At 35.9% G+C, this 15,532-nt stretch overlaps 1 protein-coding gene across 13 annotated transcripts in view; it reads left to right on the top strand.

Moving 5' to 3' along the window:
- The window catches only part of MBTD1 (mbt domain containing 1), a 31,834-nt gene extending 16,394 nt beyond the window's left edge, over positions 1–15,440 (top strand). For 11 of the 13 annotated variants that reach the window (XM_037406789.1, XM_037406774.1, XM_037406799.1 and 8 more), the window contains 10 exons: positions 402–536; positions 1,015–1,103; positions 2,437–2,671; positions 3,949–4,004; positions 4,275–4,379; positions 5,219–5,366; positions 7,906–7,988; positions 8,322–8,556; positions 9,222–9,299; positions 11,464–15,440. In XM_037406789.1, coding sequence (XP_037262686.1) covers positions 402–536; positions 1,015–1,103; positions 2,437–2,671; positions 3,949–4,004; positions 4,275–4,379; positions 5,219–5,366; positions 7,906–7,988; positions 8,322–8,556; positions 9,222–9,299; positions 11,464–11,582 — 1,283 coding nt within the window. In that variant the 3' untranslated portion in view covers positions 11,583–15,440. The remainder of the gene's footprint in view (positions 1–401; positions 537–1,014; positions 1,104–2,436; positions 2,672–3,948; positions 4,005–4,274; positions 4,380–5,218; positions 5,367–7,905; positions 7,989–8,321; positions 8,557–9,221; positions 9,300–11,463) is intronic. The other 2 variants (XR_005107260.1, XM_037406879.1) reach the window with 2 other exon arrangements.
- The last annotated feature ends 92 nt before the right edge of the window (positions 15,441–15,532 follow it).

Genomic DNA, 15,532 nt, shown 5'->3' on the forward strand with positions numbered 1-15,532 from the left:
GTAGAATGAGGAGATAGGAAATTGTGTAACAGCTAGCAAGTAGGCCTTTTTATGTGAATCACTTGGTTAAGTTAAAAATTCAAGGTCACCTAGCTAAGATACAAAAAAGCAGATACTGGATGATTAATTCTGTTCTACATATAACTTCTAAAGGTTTATAGCTCAAGAGTTTTAATTTTAATTAAAAGTTCAGTTATGTGATAGCACATGCACATTTATCAAAGTAATCCATTCTGTGCATTAATAACATGTAGAAGTGTGCCTTAACAATAACATTGTATAAAAAGTTACAGTCTAGAAAATCCAATGTAATACACGTTATGATTGGTAAGGAAATACTAATACATATTTTATAATCTTGTTTAACTTATGTCTTTTTAATTGGGATTGCTTTCTTTCAGGCTACAATGCTCTGCTAAGATACGAAGGCTTTGAAAATGATTCAAGTCTTGACTTCTGGTGCAACGTTTGTGGGTCTGACATCCACCCAGTTGGTTGGTGTGCAACCAGTGGGAAGCCCCTAGTCCCTCCTCGAAGTATGTAAATAGTAGCGTTACTGATTGGTGAAAAAGTCTGTCTTTATTAAACTAAGTTTGCTCATGGTCCAGATATCAAAGTATTTTTTTACCATAGCAACTCTTTCAACAGTTATGAATAAATCATTTTAACTCTTGGAAAAATAAGGACTTGACTGATGCTGAAAGTGTTTCTTGGAGTAGCCCATCTGATGTGACTTAAAGTTTTTAAGATCAAGGTGGAAGCGGTTAGCTAATCAGTGATGTGAACATGCACTGATTTTATTTATATTTTGTTATTAAATTCTTTGCCCTGACATACCCATAAACTTAATCTTGGGTAGCATTCATTCTCTAAAGAGGTTTTTGTCATGATTGTCATCCAGGCTTTTTAACAGTCATCTGGGATTTCTTCTTTACATATTCCAGACTCTAATATTGTCTCTAACGGACACAATTAAAAATCAGTGGCTTATTTTTTCCCCTTCATTTGCAACAGCCATCCAACACAAATACACAAACTGGAAAGCTTTTCTAGTGAAACGACTTACTGGTGCCAAAACACTTCCTCCTGACTTTTCTCAGAAGGTAAGGCTGATGCAATGTCAATGATGTACTATAAACGAAATTGCAGCACAATGTGAAGAACTGAGCTATTTTACAATGGCACATTCGCTCCTTTTATGGTGAAGATGATACAGTAGCTTCTTCCCTTAAATACAGTTTTCCTTGAAATCTCTTATCTCCATTTATGTCCACATTTGTATGTATTTGGAAAACTGTTTCTTCTAGCAGACAGAAATTTTCTTGAAAAACAGTCTGTTTTAATTTTCAAGTACCCCAATTAAAAAAAAAGTGCTAATAAGCTACCCTGTGATAGGTAAGAAAAATGAAAACTGATTTTTTCTAACTCAGCAATTATTTTTATCATGCACTATTTCAAGAAACTGAATAAAATGTGTGGTTATAGCACATACTTAGATACAACAAAGTGCGTACTTTAACTGTTAGTATTTTTCGTCTGCTCTGGACTAGATTTTTTTGCTGTCTTTAAGTCATGTCTGTAAGTGTGGCAGCTGCCTGTATAGTGTGCTGTAAGTTTACTTACTAATACTGTGAGAGATGGTACATAGATTTTAATAGGAATATGAGACTTATTTGTTGTCTTACACTACATCTAATATCATTTAAAAAAAAGAAAACCCAAACCAAAAAACCCTTCTGCAGTTGTTAATTTCTATTTAAAAATTGGCTCAGTTAGAAGCCACATTAAACCGTCAAGATCTCAACACTTTGGTGAGTTCATAATGAAAATGGCAAGTCACAGATACTGATTTTTAAACAGAACATATTGTCACAAGGCAGATTAATATCTATTTCCATTCTCTTCCTTTTTGGTATATTATGAAGAAATATGTTTGTGAGTGGCCAGCTTTATGTTGAAGGTTTGTTTTCCATGCCTTGTTTTTTGTAATAAAGTATTTTAATCCTATTTTTTAAGTGCTATATTTTGAGTGTGGATGACAAAGAAAAAACCAAAACATCTTGGTGGTGTGGGGGGAGGGGGGGTAAAATTGTTTCTCAAGGTCATTTTATCTGTTGTTAATTGATCAAACTTTGATTAAGTCAATGGAAAATTCCTGCAACCTATGTGAGAATTGTGTTAGGGGCTGTACTTGATATGATTAAAGAATTGTAGGATCTATTCTAGTTAGTTTTCTGAAAAATTTCATTTTTCCCCCATGTACAATCACATATATATAAAAAAAAAAAAATCAATTGTCATTTTTGCAGGTTGATTAACAAGTGCTTGAATTAACTTAAAAGCACATTGATACTGCGCTTTAATAGCAGAACACAGATGACTAAGGAAAACCAGAGTATATTCTTACGGAATGGGTTTTTTTCCTGTTACTTTAAGGTGTCTGAGAGTATGCAGTATCCATTCAAAACTTCCATGAGAGTAGAAGTTGTTGACAAAACGCACCTTTGTCGAACAAGGGTAGCGGTTGTAGAAAGTGTCATTGGGGGACGGTTAAGACTGGTGTATGAAGAAAGCGAAGACAAAACTGATGACTTCTGGTGCCATATGTACAGTCCACTCATTCATCATATTGGTTGGTCTCGAAGTATAGGACACAGATTCAAAAGATCTGGTAAGCTGCTTGTGTTTCAGAGCTGTCTTTGGGAGCAGTGTTGGCTCGGAGAAGCCTGCCTTCAGCAGTACTGTCACTTTATAGCATTAATAAAACTCTAGCTTGAATAACGAACTAGAAAAACCGACATCATGCCACCTAGGGGGTTTACCTGTTATGTTGTGTTCAGGACTTTCAGTTAAATATATAATTGGTGTATTTTGCAGCACTGGAAAAGCCAAAATAAGCTTTACATTAAATAAGCTTTACATTGATCTGCAGTTCGTAGATATGTAGAAAGGTTCCATGATAAGCAGTGGTTAACAAACTGTCCAAGCAGGAAAACCTCACGCTGCAACGTTCGAGCGTGGTAAGGCTGTTCATGCCGATACCTGGAATTATGCAGTCCTGCTCCACAAGCTCCTAGTTTCTTCATGTTTGCCTCTTTTGTACAACACAACATGGACAAGTATCCTATTAGATACTGAATTCTTCTTTAACTTGCAAATTTAAGGACTATAGTATGTTGATATTGCAAGATTGACATGTTTTAGGGGGCATTAGGAGGTCGGCAGGGAAGATGAAGTGACGCAGTTAAGGCCCTTGTTACCTAAAATACAAAAACCCTTGATTTGAATTTGAATATTTAAGGTTTCTAAACAAAAAAGAGCCTGTTTTTCAGTATTTCTCTGCTCCATTGAGGATGTGTCCCTTGGCCAAAACAAATTCCTGTAAAACCTTCTGCAAGGTATCCCTTCAGGAAAACCTTCAGTTTTTCTATTGCTTTAACTTTCACTGAAACCTTTATAAATGAGAGTAGTTAGAGAAATCAAGAACAGCGGCTATTTCCCAGAAATAATGTCTCTTAACAGAGTTCTAGGGGTTCCCCTTGGAAAGTAGTATTCAACAGCTGGCTAAAACCAGGTATAGATACGTATATAAATATATATATGGTTTAAAACTTATTATTTATAATGATAGAAAACAATAACGTAGTGCAAAGTAGTTTACTACTTAATTTTTTGCAAAAGCTTCTACGTATATTTGTATGAATTTTGTGACGTAATCAACTGGTCTCTTAAATATTGAACATCGGGGGTTTTCCATAAATGCCCTTGTGTTTATAGAGGTATTTCAGGTAGAAGTCAATAAGGAAAATAAATGGATTATGTCCTCCACGTGTTTGTGGTTGCGATGAATTGCATTGCGTTAGCTAACGTATTCAGAAAAAAACGTGCTATTAACTGTCTGCTCTGTTAACAAAACTTCTGAACAATGCGTGCTGTTATTTCTTGTAGATATTACAAAGAAACAGGACGGGCATTTTGATGCACCACCACACTTATTTATGAAGGTGAGTTTGGTAGCCGGAACATTGTTTTTTCAGCATTGATTGAGGACTTTTAGTTCGTGGTGTGTGTAAAACAGACCTGAAACTCTACTGGAAATACGCCCAGCACAAGCATTACTACTTTTATTTAGGTGCTTACCTGATTTGGCCTCCTTGATATAAGCAGAGGTGACAGAATGGGTATTTCCGTCTGTTGCCTTGGCAGTGTGGGGTTATATTTTGTTCCAGGTCTGTAAGATTCTTAGTGTCTGGTGCTGTTATGTGATTCTTTAGGTAAAAGAGGTTGATGCAGCTGGAGAATGGTTTAAAGAAGGCATGAAATTGGAAGCTATAGACCCCTTAAACCTTTCGGCAATATGTGTGGCAACTATTAGAAAGGTAAGAAAACAAATGTGTATTTGGGGAAGGTAGATAGGAATCCTTTTTTCACTCGCCTTTGTTCAGGCTTGAAACAAAAAGCTCAAAAGCAGAATAAATGCATTTCATTCACATGGTGAATGTATGTAGGATACGTCCATTAATTGTTTATATACCACTGCTATGAAAAACAGTGTACTTGTGTAAATTTTTTTGTCTTTACTTGAATCACTGGAAATTCAGCCTTACCTTTAATTAGAATGTTTGTGAGATTAATTTGCAGGACAGTCTTCTGCTATTTACGCCAAGTGTTTTGCAACTGTTCAGAAAGAAACCTCATCTTGCTGACTTGCAGAAGTCTATGAAAACATTTTAAGGCTGTACTTCTTTCCTAGCTTGATCAAAAGGGAGCCCATTCATGTGAAATCTGTTCTAAAAGGGAAGAAGGTGTAACTAATAGCTTAGAATTGTATAACCTTTCCAATGAGGAGTGTGGCTGTGATTTTGAGTCTTTTTTTCTTATTAATGGTGTGCAGAATAGCCTTGCAAGCTAAAGAATAGGCTGAATTATAAAGCTTTAGAAGTAGAACTGATGTTCACGAGAAAAAACAACTAGAGGTCAGCAAAAGGAAATGTTTATCTCATAACTTCGCAGTTTACAAAGGTACATTCGACAATAGTACACACAATCTTGGAGACAGGTATGATTTGAGGGTTTTGTTACAATTGAATGTCCTTCTAAGTGTGATTCCATTATTACCGAGTTACTTTTCACTCTTTTGAAACATGGCATGCTTTCTTTCTAGCCTTATCACACAGTTAAAGGTATTTAATGTAAAATTTTGTTTTTCTTTATAAAGGTGTTAGCAGATGGCTATCTTATGATTGGGATTGATGGCTCAGAAGCAGCAGATGGGTCTGATTGGTTTTGTTACCATGCCACTTCCCCTTCTATTTTCCCTGTTGGTTTCTGTGAAATTAACATGATTGAACTAACTCCACCCAGAGGTACATATAGCATTCTGACCACATTTTATTTTGAATATTTTTCAGTGATATTGTATGTGCCATATGCTTTGTTTTCTTAGTCTACAAAATTCATGTCACTTTTTAGGACTTTCTCAAGTCTGAAACAAGTACAACAGCGTGACTTCAAAGTAATCTAAAATGGAGATAACGAACGTTTCGTTTAGAAAAAGGCAAATTGAACATCTGATTGATTCTCTGGCTAAAATAATTGGCTTTTGCTGTCGGAAATGGAGGAGAGCCACTGGCTGAGTAGTATATCCATGAAGCAAATGGGAAGTATGCTAGTCCCTGGAAGGACTGTTCAGAGTATGTCGTTGCTTGGGAAGTCCCGCCCGCCAAAGGGATTAACGAACGTTTTAAAAATCTCAGACTTAGGCTAATCCACAGCAATATCAGTTAATTTTTTTGAAGAATATGCACAAGTGAGCTTCGAGGAAGTAGCCGTTAGAGCTGTATGCTGCGTAATCCCTTCTGTGAGAAAAAGCTGTCTGTCCACCAGCACATACACTACAGAAGACTGTATTGCCTTTGTTTTTCCATTTTATTGTCTTGGTCTAGCGATTTATGAAGAAGATTGTAACTAGCTGTGTAACAGCAAATAACGGCTTCCTATGGATTTCTTTCATTCTTCTCATTTTTGCAGGCTTCTACTTGTATTTATTGAATTATTTTTCTAGGTTATAACTACAAAGGCAGTGTAATGCAACATGAAGAAAATAATTTTGTATCACTTTCATTATTGCACACCGATGAATCCATCATCTTTCAGTACGTGGAAAGTGCAGTTGGACAGATAAACTACTATTTTTCAGTCAGCTCATATAGTGGATTTATTGCCTAGCAATTCATGGGTATAATCACCCCTCAGAAATACATGGTGCAACAGTCTCTTACAATAGGAAATGTTTTTTTGCGGGAGGAAAAAGCATGCATATCAATATGTATCAATCAATTTAGAAATAAATACATTAAATTAATGAAGGCAGAAAACCTCCCTTCTATGATTAAACTTTTTCTCTCTATTCTTCAAACACTACCTACATGATAGTATGTGAATTTTGTTGTTAGCACGTTTATGATGCCTCTGTGTTTCTTGTATCGTGGCAACCTTATTCTTTATCTTCGTGTGTATTTTCCCTTTTATTGCAGTTTTCCGTAAGTCTGGTATCATCCACTGAAAGGTGATTTAGATTACTGCATGTGTGATTTATAAAATAATTTGAAAGAGGAAATAACAGGGGTAAAATACAGAACATAATGCGCATTAGCGTATTTAATAGAACCAAAATGATTTAAAGCTTCTTAGCTCTTACAAGAGAGGTATTTAGTCGCTCCAAATTTTGGGCTTGAAAATGGAGTGTTGGTTAATTCTGACTACTCTAACAAGGACCATGTGCACTTGCCTCTAGTGCATGTGGTGAGAAGCTAATTACAAATATACAAATATATTGGTCTAGCCACAGGAACTGATACGTTATTACCCTTATTAATTGTTAGCTGTTACATCTGTTCCTGCAGGTACTGCATGCCTAATGTGAACAAACTACACTTAGCGATGTGGGTAACTTAAATTTGCTGTGAAGTCGCTGGCCTTCATAAGCTCATTCCTTCCAAACCTCTTCACCTCCTGCTGAAATCAGTAGAAGGTGAAGACGCTTAGACACTTCCAAGCGTGGGATTGCATTTGGGCTGTGAATGTTAGCTGTCCCGAGGAGTCCGGCCGTGCAGCGCCGAGCTGTGACTCAGTGGGAGCTCTCTGCCCCCACTTAGATGAAATCCAGCTGTTCCCCATAGCTCACCATCCTGCTATACTGCAGTCATTTCAAAATGCCCAACACTGCATGCTACTACAAAGAAATCTTTCAAGCTGTTGTTGCTCCAGCTAGAATTTGAGAATTCTTGGTTTAAGCAGCTGTAGAAGTTGCCCTAAGTAAAAACTAATCCTGTGGGGTTATACGTATTCAGTGGATGAACAAAAGCTAAATATATTTGAGAGTTTATTTTCTTCCCTTTATAATAACTTTTAAAACAACATTTAAAAATCCTGTAATTGTCCATATTATTGCTATTTTTAGCCTTGTTTAAGTTTTAAAATATTCACGCTTGCTCTTAGCACTCTGTTCCTAAAAGTCTGTTGATAGCGCAGCTCTTTCCCCACAGGAAAGACGCGGAATGTGCTTAATTACATGATCTGTTCTGGGTCATTTGTGTTGGGGCCCTGTAGAGGTCAAGGATCTGCGTGGACAGAAAGCTTCAAGTATGAAGGATTAATCTTACCATTGAATGACACTTTCTATATTATCCAGAGGTTCATTCATCTTGTTTGTTGCACGTGGGCAATGTCCAGGTGACTGTTCTGTCCCTTAGATCAAAGCTTAGAGAGTGGAAGTTTCTGATGTTAATGTTTTGCTTTTGTTGTGTTTTTGGCCTTAACACAGTGCCAATATACTATTGTTGTTGTTGTTCTTACGCATAACGTTTGCAGTTGATGTCTGAAAATGTTGTTTAAAATCCACAGGTTATACAAAACTCCCTTTTAAATGGTTTGACTACCTCAGGGAAACTGACTCAATAGCAGCACCTGTAAAGCTCTTCAACAAGGTAATAAACATTTTATATGTATATTTAAATTGTATTTAGTAATATCTTTAAATTTCAGTCTGCATAGTCCATGAATTGACCCATTTTATTAAATCCAATTTTGAAAAATTAGAGCCACAGACACTTCTAGAAGTAAGAACCATTTGAGGATATTAAGCTTGAATGTTTTTAAATGTTAAATAAGTACAGGGGTATGTGAAATAATATATTAAATTATTCTTGGTATTTTCCTACATGAAGTTGACTGAAATATTATTACAACACTGTGCTTAAATCATGTTAATTAATGTGTGTGTTCACTGGTGTTTTCCCTGTCTGTGTTTGCTTTTCCAGGAAGTTCCAAACCATGGGTTTCATGTTGGAATGAAACTGGAGGCTGTTGATCTGATGGAACCTCGGCTGGTATGTGTGGCCACAGTAACTCGCATTATCCATCGTCTTTTGAGGATACACTTTGATGGGTGGGAAGATGAATATGATCAGTGGGTGGATTGCGAGTCCCCAGACCTCTATCCGGTGGGATGGTGTCAGCTAACTGGATATCAACTACAGCCTCCAGCGCCACAATGTAAGTTCCTTTCTGTAAATAATGCAGCAGTTACTTACTGGTCCCTGTTCATGGGTGATGATCTTTCTGACTTTATCCTTTTCAAGGATGAAGGTCAGCAGGCAGAACAAGGATAGAACAAATTTTTGCTGATGCTTAGAAGTACGCAGTTCTAATCAATTCCACCTTGACTTCTAAAGTACTTCTGCGTGTTTCTGTGGCTACTTACTGTTCTTTAAAGCCAGAAGATGCTAATTTGATGCAGGGCAAAAAAAAGCCTGTTACTTGTCAGTTCTGGATAATATCACTGAGAATTTGTATTGCTTTAAGATTGCAAATATATATGCTTTACATACTGAATTTGATGGAACTCAATGTGTGCGTAGCTATTCATGTGGGAAGGATATATGTAAGAAGGCTGTATTTTTAGTGCATCAAGACTTGTCCTGTTAGGTCAAATTATATGATGATAATTGATAACTGCATTTTGATAACTTAGTTGTTTAATGAGAGGGTAATAGTAGTTATTGTTAGTAGCTTAATGGGAGGCCTTTCCCACAATAAAGGTATTCTGCCTTCGTTCAGTCACTAAGGAAATGCTCTGTAACTATGTAGCAGCTTTGACACATTCTGAAGTGTTTTTCCAAGGTACTACACTTTAATTTTGAATTCTTAATTTTTTGCAGCATCAAGAGATAGCCAGTCAAGTTCATCAAAGCAAAAGAAGAAAGCTAAATCACAGCAGTACAAAGGACATAAGAAAAGTGGGTGACAAAGTAGTGTTTTCACTTTCCTGTTTAAAAAGTTTGTGGCCTCTCCCCAAGTCCCTATTCAATTTGGAAATGCATGTGTGTAAACAGCTGTTATACTTAAAGGTGCAGTATACCATAAAAGGAACATTTTAATTGAGAAGAACCATTTTTTATAACTTGCAACAGGGTAGATGTTGCTAATAATAATTTGTATGAATTGTAGGTGGACAACTGCTACAATATTTTTTGTATTTGAACATTTTAATTTAATACATTGACTGTGTAGGTATACTGCCTTGTACAAAATGGGTATCAATTAACACAGTTTTAACTCTGCTCTTTGTAACACAGGTGTAGGAATAAGAACCAGGTTACTTGGATCAGAAAGAATGAGATGTAGGAAATTCAACTTGCCATCTAGATGACTCCTTTTTAAAACCAAAAAAAGTTACTTATTTGCCAGGTTTTTTAGATGAGACATCTGTGGGAAGCTGTATGTAAATAAAACTTCTATATGATTATTTTCAGAAACAATAAATAGCATTGCTGTATGTGACTCTACTTGTCACAGTAAAACATAGTAATGACATTTTTAAGAATCTGAAGTGTTGGGGTTCTTTTTGAAGTAATTGTTTCTCTCAGGATCAAATTATCTGTAAAATTCACAACCAGTTTGAATTTGCACAAATGCATGTTTTGCATGCTCCATACTTTTGTTTCCATGGCTGGTTTAAACTGAAAATCTGTTTTGTATGAGTATAATAAAGGGAGTAGAGGTAGCCAGTTGCGAGAGCACCTTGTGCCTTCTCCCATCATTCTTCTCTGGAAACAGATCCATCTGTATTCTCTCCTCTAAGCAATATTGTAGTTTCATATGGCAGTTCAATTCCAAAGGTTGTATCATTTAGACAGCACTTCTGTTGTCCTCCACAGATCAAGATTCTTGATCAGAGTTGGGCATAATGTAGGGAAAAGTGGTTGGGGGGGGGGGGAAGAAAGCAGCAAGGGGTTGTGGCCTGTGCAGGTGGGAGGAGACATCTATTAAAGAAGTGAAAAAAGCGCTTGCATTATGCTGCAACTTTTTGACATCTTTCAATATCCTAATTTTTAAATTTTATTTTTATTTAGCACAAGAGTTAATTTCAACATGGAAGGTGACATGGAAAAATAATAAAAGAATAATCAAATGACTTCTAAGTTACTGCAGGGCTACTAGTAGCAACAAGTTATGGGTGGGGTTTTTACCTTTCACTGCATATTTCTGCATTTCAGGATACATTGATAATGCATGTAAACTTTGTATTCGGTAGCTGTAAGCTTTAATACTCTTCTTACCCATTTGGTCATAGAGAATGTTTTATTATTGTATAATCGACCCTTTAATGGGGGTACTGCACCTTTAATGAAAGTCTTGACGTGTTTTGTTTTCTTCTTTTCATTGTGCTCATATTATGGTAATTCTCGCTATTCATGAAGCTGTAAAAGTAATTGTGATGTTATTGCTATTCATAACATCTTTTTTAATGTCTTAGATCTCATTTCTGTTTTCTTTTTACAAAAGAAAGGAGAGAGGAAATTTATACTACAAAAAATGTTTTTCTTGAATGAAACTTGTCTTCTGAGATCTTAAAATTCTAACCATGTATTCAGAAATCTTTGTCAATATTATTTTCTTCTTTCACAGATCACTTATAGTAATTAGGCTAAGAAATGTGAATTTTTGACTGTAAATGGCCAAGTGTTAATCTTTTTATTTGCATAAAGACTAAGTAGGAAGTAAGGAGTAAAGAAAAGAGTAAACGGTAAAATAAGCATTGTTCTCTGCAGCAGTCATTGTTCCTGTTAACATGTTCAGTTACCACCTTAAACCAGTGTTTTAAAATACCGAATTCTTGAGAAAACCTGTAGAGAATATGTTATTGTAAGTAATTTCTTCAAATATGTTAATATTTGCGTAACTTGTTAATATGAGCATAACTTAAGGTTCAGCTTACAGTCAGAAAACATCTGCTTTCTGTGGGATACCAAGTGTTAAAAGAAGAATCACTAAAATGCAGAATATCATAAAATGGGAAATCCAGGGTCTGTTCCTAATTTAAATAATATTAAGTAGATTTAAGGAAAAGTTGTACTTTGAATTTTATAGATCTGTAATGTTCAACTTTTTATTTTTTAGTGACTTCATTGCAGCTGAAGGAGGAGTTATTAGATGGAGAAGAGTATAGCTTCCTCCAAGGAGCATCTGATCAGGAAAGCAACGGATCTGCCAGTTACTACATCAAACAAGAACCATGAGGCAGCTTGGAAAAGCCTGGGGAGAGTACTGGTGATAGGAAAGGAGCCTTTCTCCAAGACTGACTGACTTTGTTCCCACTTCGCTGGTACAGTTCAGGTGACTGTACCTGGGGCACTTTGCTAACTGTAGATGAGTTAGACTCAGTTCAGAATTTTTTGGAAGGCGGGGAAACTATTTTAGTGAAAAAGATTTTTCAATTTATTAAAAAAAAAAAATGGACACTTTTGTGTTGTATTTGAAGCTTTTGAAAGAATTTTGTAATATTTTCAAGTTCAGATTTATTGTGCATTGTTAACAAGAACTGAAATTCTAATTTTTTGGTAAGATTAAAGTTTAATTAGCATGATTGTGGGAAGCGGTTGGAGGACGATATAGTTGCAAATACAAATGAACTGTCATAACAAATGAACCTTTTTGGTACAAGTTGGGAGGCTTTTAGACTCTTGTGAACTGCACTGGTCACGCCTCTGGTGTTTTTGGTTTTGTTTTTTTTATTGTGAAGATACGGCATTTAAGCCCTAATTAAGAGACATAAATTGTATGTGAAAGATTGTCCTGTAAAGCTCTACTCAGTGAGTAGCCCCAGTTGCAATGGAGCCATCATCTGAGGAAGATTTTAACTTTTCGAGATGTTTTTATTTAGTTTAAATACTTTTTTTTTTATATAGGATTTTTTTTTAAAATAAGTTCCTTAGGGTCTGGTTCAGTGCCCATCGATATCAGAAGCCTTGTCTCCACTGACTACAGTGGGCATTGGATTGGGACTGTAAAGCTCTTGTCTGTACATGAATGTCTGTAGTCTGGGAATGCTTCAGCAAATGTTTACAGAGCCCTATGCCAAACTGGAATTTCAGAAAATTCCCTCATTTGGAAGATTATTTTTAGCTATTAATTTAGACTGAAGAAGAAACTTAGATGGACAGTAACTCAGTCCTCCCTTGGTAGTGGGAAGGAACTTCTGAGTATTCTTCTGATAATTTGTTTTCCATTCAGAAAGACCTAGCTGTTTCCTTACCATCTCTAAATATTTATTTGTGAACGTTTAAAACCGGCATTCAGCGTGGTTTCAGGTGACCTAAAAGGAGCCATACATTGTGGATTAAAACTAATTCCATTCCGCACAGCCTGCAATATTCTTTTCTTGCTGCAATAGTGTAATACAGAAGTTGAGACTTGAGAACAGTATATAAATCACATACTGTCTAGTATATGATTCATACACTGGTTTTGCTTATTGCCTGGAGCCCTTGTGTCTCACTTCAAGTATCCCATTAGCCCCACTTGCCTAACTGTCCAGACTTTTTTAAAGTCAAGAGTCATGTAAAAGGGTGAAAATGACTACCAGTAAAATACACAGTAGTTTAGCATGAGCTCTTAATAATTTGGGTTTCATCTTTCCGTATTTTTAAAACTGTGTCCATTTTTGTAAAGGATCTCATTCGTGGAGTCGATTAGTAAAATGGTTAATCAGCCCTGCAGAGCTGTGACTGGAAAAATGTGCGTCAAGAGCTTTAGCTTTTACCAGTAAGGTTCATTAACTAAACTCAGGAATTAACTGCATATGTTCTATAAGTGCTTCTGGGTCTTAGCAGGTCCCCTTCAGAGCAGTACAATGATCATCTGACTCTTGACCATAAATTAGGGCTTAAAAAAATAATCAAACTGATTAATGTCTGTGTTCCTACAGCCTAAGAAATGCTTTAAGGATATCGACCCACAGAGCCCCAGGAGACCATTTTTGTATATTGTTGTTTGAGCTTAAAAAAAAAAAAGTGCATAGAAAGTTGAAAACCAGCAATTTGATTATTTTCTAAAATATTGCTCTAACTTTGGGTACATAGTATTGGTAATATGCACAGGTTTACCTCATTCTATGCAAGAGGGGTTAATTATGTAAAGTTTTGTATTTACTACTGGAAGTTAAAAATGTCCTGTATAGTGTAGGAATGTCTGGAATTCTCTTCTCCCTTACTGGTAAAATTTCTTAAATACTGACCCCTTTTTAACAACAGCTTCTTATATTGACAGAATCTGGTTATCAGATTATAACTATCTATAAGTTCAGGTGGTGAAGACATTTTAGCTCTCTAAAATAGCCATAGAAAGGACTTTGTCAGGCTTGGTAGGCTTCAAATATGTTCTCTCAGATTCTGACCCACCCGTGATGTTTCTTTTGAACAGACTGGATTGGAGAAGTAGGATTAGAGACCATTGTAATGACACTTTGAGCCTTATTTTTTTTCCTGTGTTCTCAATTTTACCTGCTGTAAAATCAAGCTCTGCAAACATTGATTTGGTTTGGTAAGTACATCGCTATCGATTTTTTTTTTTTTACTTTTTTTTTTTTAATGCCACAACTTGCAGATTGTCCCAGTCAGCTGGCACAACCTTGCTTTCTTCTCTCATCGATAGCTTCTGGCTTAAGTGGAAAAACTGTTGCGTTAATTTGTGTTTCATAATGTGAAAGATTGGGCTAGTAATGAGCAAGGTCTGTTGCCAAGTTGCTAAACCTTGGGCTTCTGTGTGTTGCCCAGGCTCACACCTGATTTCTGAGTTACAGCCTTCATATGTCTAGGGAACACGAGCGTGGAAGTTGAACGTGCTTCTAGTGTTAGAGAAATGCAAGAATCTGATTTGAAGTCTGTCGGTCATTATAATGTTCTTTGAAAATAGGTATTTTATCCATTAAACACTAAAGTATGTGAGTTGACGTGCGTTCTCAGATACACACGTGACTTCAGCAGGAGTTGGGTGATGTTTCTGGTGTTCCTGAATTCAAAATACACCCAACTGTGTAATTGTCAAATACAGTGAAATCTGTCCTAAGCAAACCACCTGAGGAACGAATTGAAGCCACTTCCTTAAGGAGAACCGGAGCAAAATTCTACCAGGTATTTAGAGTGGTCTCTTTGGAGAGTGGGCTACCTGTCGGCTATGGTATCCATAGCATGGGCTTCACTGTATTTGTAAAGCATTTGTTATTTAACATGGCTTGAGGTATTTTTATCTTCGCTTTAAGCCGTGTTACTTGGCTAAAAGAGCAGCAAAGTGTTGGACATCTGAAATCTTCAGTGGGGTTAAACTAATTTCAGTATTTGGCATAGCAGGTTTTTATAACCTATAAGGTAGTGCAAGTTATGTACCTTCCTTTGCAGCTACCCTTCCTTTATTGCTCAAAATTTTTCTGCTGATCTTTGATTTTTATGTTATTTTTAAATACAACTCTCTAACCTTTTCCTTGCTGCATCTGAGGAAAGCTAAAGCAGTTATCAATTCCTTGTTCTACGGATACTAACACGGGTTTCAGTGTTTGTTTGGGTTTTTTTTATTGTTGTTTTATGTGATGTGAATACCCTCTCCCGTCAATATTTGTATGATGGTGCTAATATATTTGGTAACAATCCTTTATTGGGAAGGGATTTTAAAAAGCTGTGATTTCAACTGAATTTTTCTTCCTTTTAATTTTCGTATTTAAAACAAAATGCCACAGCTATTTTTACAAAGAAAGCATCAGCTTTGGCCCCTGGGAAAATGTTGGGGCGGGAATCAAGACTAAACAAATAGGGTTTTTACATCATTTCTCTATGTATTTGATATATAGATCAATATCTGTACAAATTTAATCTTTTATTTTCTTGGTAATTTGTGTGGTCAATGAGAGAATTTAAAGCTTTCTCATGCAATGTACATAACAGTGAAAAAAATGCTTTTGGAGAAATTAATGTTACTTTCATTTTTACGAGACTGCAGATTTTCAGCATGGATGTGAAAAGCATTAAAATTATAACTTTGTGTACAAGATGAAAATAATTCACTAAATTTGCCTTTTTTACACAAAATAAAAATGATAAAAAGTCTTTCTGAAGTGTGCTTGAGTTGTGTTTAAAATGAACTCCTTGGCATATAAGCACATTCCAGCTTGTTTCTTTTCCAAGAGAATGGATAAAAT

The sequence above is a fragment of the Falco rusticolus genome, chromosome 1, assembly GCF_015220075.1.
Source record: "Falco rusticolus isolate bFalRus1 chromosome 1, bFalRus1.pri, whole genome shotgun sequence".
In the NCBI taxonomy this organism is placed as follows: Eukaryota; Metazoa; Chordata; class Aves; order Falconiformes; family Falconidae; genus Falco; species Falco rusticolus.